The sequence below is a fragment of the Fusarium proliferatum genome (genome assembly GCF_900067095.1).
Source record: "Fusarium proliferatum ET1 genome assembly, contig: FPRO_scaffold001, whole genome shotgun sequence".
NCBI classification, from domain to species: domain Eukaryota; kingdom Fungi; phylum Ascomycota; class Sordariomycetes; order Hypocreales; family Nectriaceae; genus Fusarium; species Fusarium proliferatum.
Window position 1 is genome coordinate 4,466,346 of NW_022194790.1, and position 10,091 is coordinate 4,476,436.

Consider the following 10,091-nt stretch of genomic DNA (forward strand, 5'->3'; position numbering starts at 1 on the left):
GGCCCAGCACAATGCAATGTCGTGCGCTCGTGCCCTCTGATAAATCTTGGCTCGTTCATTCGTCTTGATTTCTAACATCTCCACGAGAGCCTCCGGATCGATTTTTGATATTGCCCGTCCGGGGGGGCTCATGCTCTCGTCTTGTTAATTTATTCCTTCTAATCCTCTCATTCTTTTGCTTCGGGCGACGGCTGCCCACCTTCTGTTGTGTACCACCGACAAATGGCCACTAGCAGATGCGAACAGTAACCAGCCAGCCAACTTCCCAGAAAGGCGACCAGTCATGCTCAGCAGCTCAAGCCCATTCAACAGGAACTCATTGAAAAGTCGACTCTGGACGAGATGAGATGATCTGGTCCAGAGATGAGCCGGGATGACTACACTCCACGGGGCCTATCCGACCCGGAGTCCCATCTTGATCTTGCCGGCCAACGTCAGCGACCTCAGGTTGATACAGGCACTGGGTCGGAGGCAGTTGCACCGTCACCAAATCATCAAGGTCGACATGTTACTCTCAATGCCATTGTCGAGGTCGATATGCTGCGGCACAAACTTCGTGCCCTCGAAAATCTTGTCGAACGTTACGGTACGCTCTGTTCCGCTTTTGATCACTTTGGAGCGCTGTCACCAAGATTTTTGTCTTCCACAGTCTGTGGCCAATATACCGAGTCATATCTAATTCTCCCTTGTGTAGGCATCTCATCACACATACCCTCTCTTTCTGAAGCTGAAGAGGCCCGGGCTCTCCAGTACCGTTGTGAATGCCTCGAAGCTGCATGTATGCAACAGAGTAAGTGAAGAACCTCGTTGTGCACGGTCTATCTTGCAACCTCCTGTAGAGTATCTGATATGGGTAGAACTAACAGTATAGATATGGACGTTACCCGCGCTTTAAAAGGCTCATCTCCATTTCCATCACCTCTAGAATATACATCATGGCTCGATCATCATCTTGCGCATCATGATCGAGTAACACACTCTTTCCCCTCAGCGGCTTCTTCTTCTATTACGAACTTCTCGAGGGCACCCTTTAAGTGTTGGGACGAGCAATGCATCCACTATGTCTATGGATTCTCGACGCATCTGGAACGGGACAACCACCTTCGACTGCACTTGACGAAGAATGCAGGTGAATCTGGATCACTTGTGCCAGCCCAGAGCTCTTCCAATGTTTCCGAAATACCAGAGACAGGCAGCGGTGCTCTGCCTCGGGACCGGTTGCCGCCTATTCAACCTCCAACCGCACTCGTAACGACTAATCTCCCTCCTCTACCATTCCCGACACCCTCAACCGCTTCAACTGCGACAACAAGAAGGGACCACAGTTCAAGCTTCTCTTTCTCGGACCCCAAAACTGCGCTGTCAAGAAGCGGGGAGGAAACCACATCTGACCCACAGCTGCCTCCTCTCAAAAGAGCTCGCGTCGGACATGATCGTCTGAAGTCAATAGGGGAGCTGAAGCTACTCCACAACAATGACCCGTGTCTTCGATGTCGAGCTTCGAACAGACCTGTAGGTCACACCACTATCCGCTGAGTGACCTTAAGTGCTTACCATTCTAGTGTGATGCAAACAACCCCTGTTCCCGATGTTCGGGGATGCCGTCATCCGAGTCCGAGGCACATTGGAGTATCTTGGGATGTTATCGTGGGTCAGTGACCTCTCTTGTTGATGTTTTACTTCAAGGTACCAGCCATTCTTTTTCCAGCTTTCCGCTTTAGCTAACCCTTGATAGGATCGTTCGCCTGGTCACAACCTCAAACACCACTAACACCCTCTTATCCTCGGCGAGGGAGCATCAACGATCAAATACTCGCCCAGAACCCCACTTTGTCGGCCGTAAAAAGGCCTGCCTGGAGGCTTGATTTTCAGGATACTTTTTGGTGGCAGGATGGAGAGCCTGGCCTTGACGAGCGTATTAACCAGCCTCTAGGTCCTGGGTACCACGATCAAGGGACAGCGCCACCTGTCCTGCAGCTCATTGCTTCTAGCCCAAGTTTCCGGGGTGCTGCCTTTGATCTTCTGGAGCTCTTGAGTGCCAGCGGCCAACTTTCGATGTCCCGGGAAGAGGAACAAACGACACATCCTTCTCTTTTTCGCGTGAAGCAACTCTTGCGCGAGATCATATTTTACGATACTTCTCAGCCGAGCCAGTTACTACGGAGCGAGGGCACCTATCTTCCGCGCACACCTGTCGATCGTCGCCCGTCTACCGAGCGCAATGTTTCCTTGAGGGAGTGCACACGACGTTACTTGATCTCTCTGGATTTCGCAGCTTCTATTTTACCTACTATGGGCCTGAGGCAATGGCTAGGGGTATTCATTTCAATCTGCATCTTTAGTGCTGTTAACACCATATTGGTTGACATTGCCTTGTCGTTTCAAGGAAGCGATCCATCACAGGCCAGCACAACACCCACAGAACGACCTGACCAAGTCATCCGAAGTGTCTACCAAGCTTTGGTCTCCATGTTCGCCGCTTCAAACGATCCTTTGTCAAATGTGTCTGAGCTCGAAGACCCCATCGCTCGTAACATTGCAAGAATCATCCGTCGAGATCAGTGGCCACCACGGCATTTATTCTCTAGCTTTGATTTTCTTATGAATCTCGGTATGGGGGAAATCCCTAATGCTGGTTTCAACGGCTTTGTTTTGCCCAGAAGGCAATCATTAGATTCAAGGGGCTCGAGGGGTTTCCCCACCGCACAACTGGAGAATACGGCAAGACAGCTTTATCTGAAGTCCACGCCATCCCTTACTCCAGCAGGTCCATCGTCACAATACATACCTTCTGGCCCGCGGTCGGATTTTCCTTTGCCTGGTCAGTTCTCATTGCCAGGTGATGTTGGAGGACGCACCCGCAGACATACGATAGGTGACGATGTGTCACCACGCCTAGAATCCAGACGACTTTCGGGTGAACCAATCTCTCCATCTAGGCTAAAGCCACCTTCTCGTCGAACTTCTTTACGCCGCGTGTACTGCGACAAGTGTAATGAGCATCCAGATGGCTTCCGTGGTGACCACGAGTTACGCCGCCATATTGATGCCAAACATTCGGCGACGGTTAAGCGATGGGTTTGTAAAGAACCCAAGAACCAAATGCCTTCTGCCCCCCAACCAGTGATTCCACTGTCAAGATGCAAGGCATGCTTGGCACAAAAGCGCTATGGCGCATATTATAACGCTGCTGCACACCTCCGCCGCGCACACTTCCGACCTCATCGAGTGGGTAAAGCTAGTGGTGACTGGCCATCCATGAGTATTTTGAAGGACTGGATGCGAGAAGTGCGCCAATCGGTCGATGTTCCAGAAGAGCATATCTCCAGCGGTGAAGACGACATGGATGAGTATCCAACACCCGCTGACTACAGAGATCCGATACCACAACAAGTGCCCGCGATTCCTGATGCATTACCAGCAATTTCTGCCTTGGGTCCATTACTTTCGTCGAGTTCTATCGAACCATCAATACCAATCGAACGAGCGAGTCCGTCTCGAAGGCCTACCGAAAATCGTACCAGGTGCCCTCATCCGGATTGTGGTCGTGAGTTTCGTGACCTGGCTTCTCACATGCTTACACACCAAGAAGAGCGGCCTGAAAAATGCCCCATTGTAACCTGCGAGTACCACACGAAAGGATTCGCACGCAAGTACGATAAGAACCGCCACGCTCTTACTCATTATCGTGGAACGATGGTATGTCCATTCTGTCCAGGTGTTGGCAGCCCCTTCGAAAAAGTCTTCACTCGTGCCGACGTCTTCAAACGGCACCTTACTGCTGCCCATCAAGTTGACCAGACAGGCCACAGCAGCGGCCACCGGCTACCAGGGGGCGATGATCCTGTAGGCACAAAGGCAAGGTGCTCCATATGCAAGAACGGGTTTGGTACTGCGCAAGACTTCTATGAACATCTAGATGACTGTGTGCTTGGCGTAATTGTGCCAACTACAAATACATCAAGTCAGCCAACCCGGCTGCAAGGATCTCCCCCATGACACTTGACCGCAAAATGGGCTGTATAATTGACAGGACTACTACGATGTCCGATGAAAACTGAACGAACGAGACGGCTGGGATTATATTGAACGATAGGGGCAGTGAAGCGATTCTTTATTCTTCATCTACTACTACTACTTCTTCTTTTTCCGCTCTTCCTTCTTCCCTTTTGTTATTTTTAGCATCATTAAGAGTATGTGCCTGGTGCACCACAGGAATAAGTTTCGATTCTAGATACCACCAAGAGTTACGGCGGCACTGGTCGCATTTTTGTTTTACTATCAGCATATCCTTTGATCAGGCATTATATGTTTATATTTATATTTTAGTCTAGTGCACAACTTGGACTTGTAACTGGCCCACTATCGGTACATGTCTTATATGTCACAAAACCTCTTTGATCATTGGCCAGACAAGATATGCGATACGTATCGTGAAAGCCCATGTCCAGGCTGATATATAATTCATCTAACCCCTCTCCCTTTTCAACATGCATCATAATAATATCTCCCACGTGTATCAAAGTGACGCGAACTTTTAAATTTCGAGACCAGGAATGACTAACTAATGATATATTAAATAAACCTAGACGCCAAGATCATGCTATAAACCGCTGACTGCTACAGGATGAAATGTGTGTGACGCAGTGATTCGCTACGAAAATGACCATGCTTGGACATGATCACTTTGAATTAGAATCATCGGACGGCACAGCCGTCTTCTCATTAATTGGGTCAACCATGAGAGACTCGTCGCGACGACCAATGTGCTTGGGGCTAGAGCGCTTGAAGAATTCATGAATCTCTGGCGAGAACTCGCCGTCATCGGGCATGGCACCTTCAGTGTCCTTGGGACCGCGGCTGGCTTGGACAAGCTCCCATTCGGTACGCATATCCTGGACCTTGGCCCGCCAGTCAGCCTCGGGGTCGTAACTCTTGCCGAGGCCTCGGAATCGCTCCCACAGGGACAAATGAGTAGGGTTGACAGCAACACCGTGGTACTCACTCTCCTTGCCATCCCGAATATAGTACCAGCGGCGCTCCTGCTCCTTAAGATCAAGACCAGTAGTGTCAGGAAGGAAGATCCATGTCAAAAGCATGCCAGCGAGACCGAACCATGGGACGACGTAGAATTTAGTCTGGTCATCAATGTAGTTGTAAAGGACGGAAGCGAGAAGAGCGCCGGATTTGCCAATGCAGGCGGAGAAGCCGTGGGCAGTAGCACGGATGGGCGTGGGGAATACCTCACCAGCCACGAGGAAGGTGACCGAGTTGGGACCGAACTGGTTAAAGAAGGACGAGATGAAGTACATGGCTTGGAAAGAATGAATCCCCGCAGGACTGGTGTAGTAGTCGAACTTGAAGGCGGGGATAATGAACATCAAGAAGCACATGAAGAAGCCCACTTGCTGCATCATCTTCCGACCGTACATCTTGTTGTCGATGAGAAGGGATGCGAGATAGTAGCCGGCCAGGGAGACGGTGATATTGACTAGGTTCCAGGTCCAAGTAGTGAAGATGGACTTGCTATCAGGAGAGATGACCTTGATGAATTGACCCTGGAAAAGCTTGTTGCCGTAGAAGAAGACATCGTTGCAGAACCAAGTACCAGCAGTAGCAAAGAGACGTCCACCGAAGTTGGTAAAGCAGTGGCGAAGAGCGTTCACGTCATAGCCAGTGACGTTGGAGCGCTTCTTTGCCTCAGCGAGCTGCTTACCAGCGCTGCGCATTCGGTAAGTACGATAGTAGAGTAGCCAGAGCGTACCGATGGCAGGGAATGCAAAGGACAGTCGGAAAGTATACTGGGCAGCTGACTTGCTGTAGGGAGGCGAACTCTTTCCGTTGTTGAAGATGGCGAGCAGAACAATGAGGATGACTTGGTTCACGAACTGGCCCCAGCCCTGCATGAGAAAAGCCGTGGTGACACGGCGACCACGGTGCAGACGATCTTCACGAGTCGAGATCCTTCCGCCGGAAGAAACACCTTCAAGAGAAGAAGTTGCTGTAATAGGGTACTCGCCACCGACACCGAAACCGTAAAAGAAGAGAGACCAGGCATAACAGATAACCCAGCCTTGAAGGGTAAGACCCCACGAGGCAGTGAGCATGAGCAAACCGATAAACATGATGGCAGCATCCTGAATAAGGCCCCATCGGCGACCGACCCAATCTCCCATAACCTACGACCAGTCAGTATAATGAAATCTACTATATGCAATAATAAATAACAGAAGAAGTAGGGAGAACTTACACCAACAACAGCCTGGCCAACCATGATACCGATAATTTCAAGGTATGTTACAGAGGCAATCCAATTGTGAGAGCAGGTAGTGGGTTCTTTGCCCCAGCAATCAGGCCAAACGGCTTTGAAGAGAGGCTCAAGGTTACCAATAGAGAAAAGGACGTAACCCTCAAGACCAAGACCGGCGCCAGGAATGACAGCATGGCGGAAATACCACGAGAAAGGTGATAGAGGGTCCTCCTTGAACATAGACCAAGCAGTCTTGGCCTCCTCCTTGGCAGCATCGTTGTCGACCTTTGAAACGAAGCGGTAACGCTGAGCCAGTGGCAGATCAGCCCAGTAAACACCGTCCTCAGTGTAGGAGTCGTCTGGACGGGTTACATGGCTGAAGATGCGACGCTCATCAGCGGTAGCATATGCGATAGGCTCATCTGAGATATGCTCAGAATCGCTGTCTGGAGGACCGTGCGGGACAGGGATCTCGCCTGGGATTGTAGACTCATGATGATGGTGCCTGTGAACCATTTTGAGAGAAGGCGGTTGGAGCCTCGGTTTGAGATCCAAGTGCGATGGTGAAGGTGCTTAATTCAAGGGGATCCGGCAATTGTGTACGTGGGTTTGTTGTTATGAGGAGGCAGGAATAACTAGGTGGAAGAAGATGAATGTTCCATGCGCAAAGCGAAAATGCTAACCACCAACGGGAGAGAAAAGTTTATTATTAGAGGCAAAGAAGAATTGCCGAGGGCCGCGTTAGATTGGGTAGGGGACAATTGAGGAATTCAGGACTTGGAATTGCCTTGCCTAGGTCGTCTTGGCTCTGGAAAGAAAGGGGAATCCAACGGCTTCCAAGGCGCGAGGAAGGGCAGTATTTGAACTACATCACGACCCAGACAGTAGCAACAAGAGCTCGGATATTCAAGAAGAGTGTGACGAGCATCTTGAAGAAGCAGCAGCCAGTAAGAAGATGTAAATTAACCTCGTGGGAGAACGTGTGGACGAAAGTCGATCTCTGGGGTCAAATTGGGAGGGTGTGTAGCATAGGATAGCTCCCGTGTCCCGTTCCTTGACCGAAAGCAACTGTCGCCGCCTCGTCCTCGCCTCAGGGACCAGAGCTTGAGCTTTGCGGCAATGTGCCGTACCGACGAATGCGTGGGAGCTGTCTAAACAGAGAGGAAAAGCGGGCTATAGGTTTAGCTCTAGAACTACTAATGTGAGAAACACCAGGGGGGTGGGTGGGTGACATGGCATTGGGTGGGCAATGCATGATGAGATCCGCCGACGGTTGGGTCATGTCCTTATCCATCAGAAGCCGAGAGATCCAGGCCAGATCCTGAGCCACCGACAGCCGATTGTTATAGATATGCGCATCCAATCCAATGTTATTGGCGTCTGAGAGCGCACAATGAGGCGCGACAGCAAGGGATTGGGCGTTGTCTATTCCAAAGTGAACATTGATGACGATGCTAGAAGCAATGACGTCGTTATTTACATAGACTAATGTGCCGTACCGATCAATGGATGAGGCTCACACAATGGAATCGAATCGACGGGAGGCTTGGAGAGAAGCACGTTTTCAACACCGAATCGTAACAGGCTGGAGGTTGCAACAGGGAACAAGAGGATTCGGACAAGGAAAAACCTGGGGTTCGCTCATCATCTCGAGAGGGCAGCCACGCACGCGAGCAAAAGCGCGCAAGAGACAGGCAGAGACCGCAAAACACCAGGAGCGACCCGGATAAAACGGCATCTACGAGACCCGCTCGACTTGTTTCGGCCGACGCCGTTGGCAGGGAACGAGGCCGATCGCTGCTGAAAAACTCGCATCATGGCATTCAAGAGTCGAGAGTCAGGGTCTTGACCCTCTAAAATCGAAAATTTAAATGGATCCTCTTGACCTTCCTCGGCCACTGAGCTTCTGTTGTTTCGATGCGCTCTGAATGTTCGCGTTCCGCACCACTCATTTCACGGCCCGTTTTCTTGCTTCTGTGCCTTTTGGTTCAGTTGCCTCCCACCTTTGTATTTTATTTTTAATACTCCGTACATAGTTCTTTTTCCTTTCGGTGTCCTATTCCAAACACCGGGAGATAGTTTAATTCCTGCCCATCAGTACATATCACGGATATTCGGCTCCCTGGCACACTGGCTTGTTTCCGCGTTGTCCCTTTGTCGTTTGTTTCCCTTTGATACATGTCGACCGATGCCAAGCCTTTTCTTTTCTGCTATTTCCATTTCCCGCCTCGGCGCTGTCGGGAGCCGCAGCTGCGCGTCTCGGCATTGGTGCTCTAAGCCTAATAGGGTAGATTCAGGAAAATTTCGCTGCATGAAAAACTGGAGAGAAGGTACAAAAGTACATCTGGTGGGTCCTCGTTTGACGACATCCACCTAATGCGGAAAGAGGTCGTGTGAGGTCGTCGTGGTGTGGATCGACTGGTCTCTCTCGCCTGCCCATGGCCTCGGTCAGTGCAACCTTCCCACACACTCACGACTCAGCCCAGCTCAATTCACATGCTGAATCATGCCCTGACCGTGTTTAATCTTGTTGCTTTAAGGTAAAAGCTTAACAAAAGCTTAATTTTCTGCGTTGAAACCAAATTACGTCCCAACCCAGCTTAGGTAACTACCTGACATAAACCTGTGAGGTTCCGTGCCAGGGCTACAATGTGTCTGCTCATGGTCTAGAATAGCCGGCAAAAAGACAAATGCCTCCATCGCTGCTAACTAGACCCCGCTTCCACTCCGCAAGGTAGCCTGTTATCTTTTACGTACTGCATCTGTCGAGTCACTCCCTCAGCTCATCTTGACACCCTTTGTATGAATAAGTAACAGCCTAAGGTAGACAGGCAACCCGCCACGAGATGCACTAATACAAAGTCTGACACCAACTAGTCCACAATCTTATACCGAGAGCTTCTTGTCTGCATCTAGAAACTTGTCGCGTGTGTGACATTTCTCTTTCTCTACCTACCTAGTTCATTTCTTGTATCGGTATTATGTTGCCGTCACCACTGGCCATTGAGTGATGGCTTATTACAAGCATAGGCTGTCTATCCGTTACTGACGATGTAGCACTTACAACAACTACCAACCTACCGAAGATTTGTGACAGACAAGTGTTCCAGATGCTTGTCTACCTGGGTACCTTGTGCAAGCAACCACCCTCCTGCTGTGTACTAAGGTACCCCCTCTCAACTTCCCCATCCCTCCCCATTCTGTAATAACCATAACGAATATGCATACTGAGTTGGTGGATAGCACTTCCACAACCCCCTGCACAATTAAACCATTTACTTGATTGTCATTTGATGTCGAAGCTGCCTCAACAGATTATTCACTCATGACTACCGGCGCCGGGCTATAGTTCTGTTCCAGCTACTTTAGTCTTGCGGCCATGATACGTTTTTTTAGGAATTGCAACCCAATAAACCACGCCAATGGATACAAGTCAGCATTGCGTGTGCAGTGTACTAATCTGAAATACTCGCTGTGGTATGTTGGGCTGGGAACAGTGCGTGTGCGTTTAATCAAATCAAATCAAATCATGCTAACAAGTGAATGGAGAAACAATTGGGTACCTAGTTATGATCAAATCCACAGTCAAGGCCTTTATATCTGCTATATTGCTTCAACACCACTCCAAAACCTTCACAGGCCCCACCTCTTTTATATTCGTAGCCGCGGCCGAAGTGTCCATGCGTCAGTAGCGGCATCCTGATTTTTTGTTGTTGTTTTTATCCCCTTCAGTCTTTTGTGGCCCACTTCTCATTCTCTGCATAGCTGCTATCCCCAAGAAAAACATGAGAACTATGGCGAAGTCGAGGGAAGCTCCAGTTGCTATATTGCGGGAACCCCT

At 49.9% G+C, this 10,091-nt stretch overlaps 2 protein-coding genes across 2 annotated transcripts; one reads left to right on the forward strand and one right to left on the reverse strand.

Annotated features, from left to right (window-relative positions):
• Positions 1-363: 363 nt before the first annotated feature.
• Positions 364-3,999, forward strand: FPRO_00632 (uncharacterized protein; the record flags this gene model as incomplete). The annotated part of the gene is made up of 5 exons (XM_031224259.1): positions 364-586; positions 695-790; positions 872-1,512; positions 1,563-1,686; positions 1,736-3,999. 5 exons carry the CDS (start codon positions 364-366, stop codon positions 3,997-3,999), a joined length of 3,348 nt encoding a protein of 1,115 aa, XP_031075838.1.
• Positions 4,000-4,682: 683 nt separating this feature from the next.
• FPRO_00631 (uncharacterized protein) lies at positions 4,683-6,766 on the reverse strand (the record flags this gene model as incomplete). Its single annotated transcript, XM_031224270.1, has 2 exons — positions 4,683-6,179; positions 6,251-6,766. The coding sequence occupies 2 exons, from the start codon at positions 6,764-6,766 to the stop codon at positions 4,683-4,685; spliced, it is 2,013 nt and encodes a 670-aa protein (XP_031075839.1).
• Positions 6,767-10,091: the final 3,325 nt, after the last annotated feature.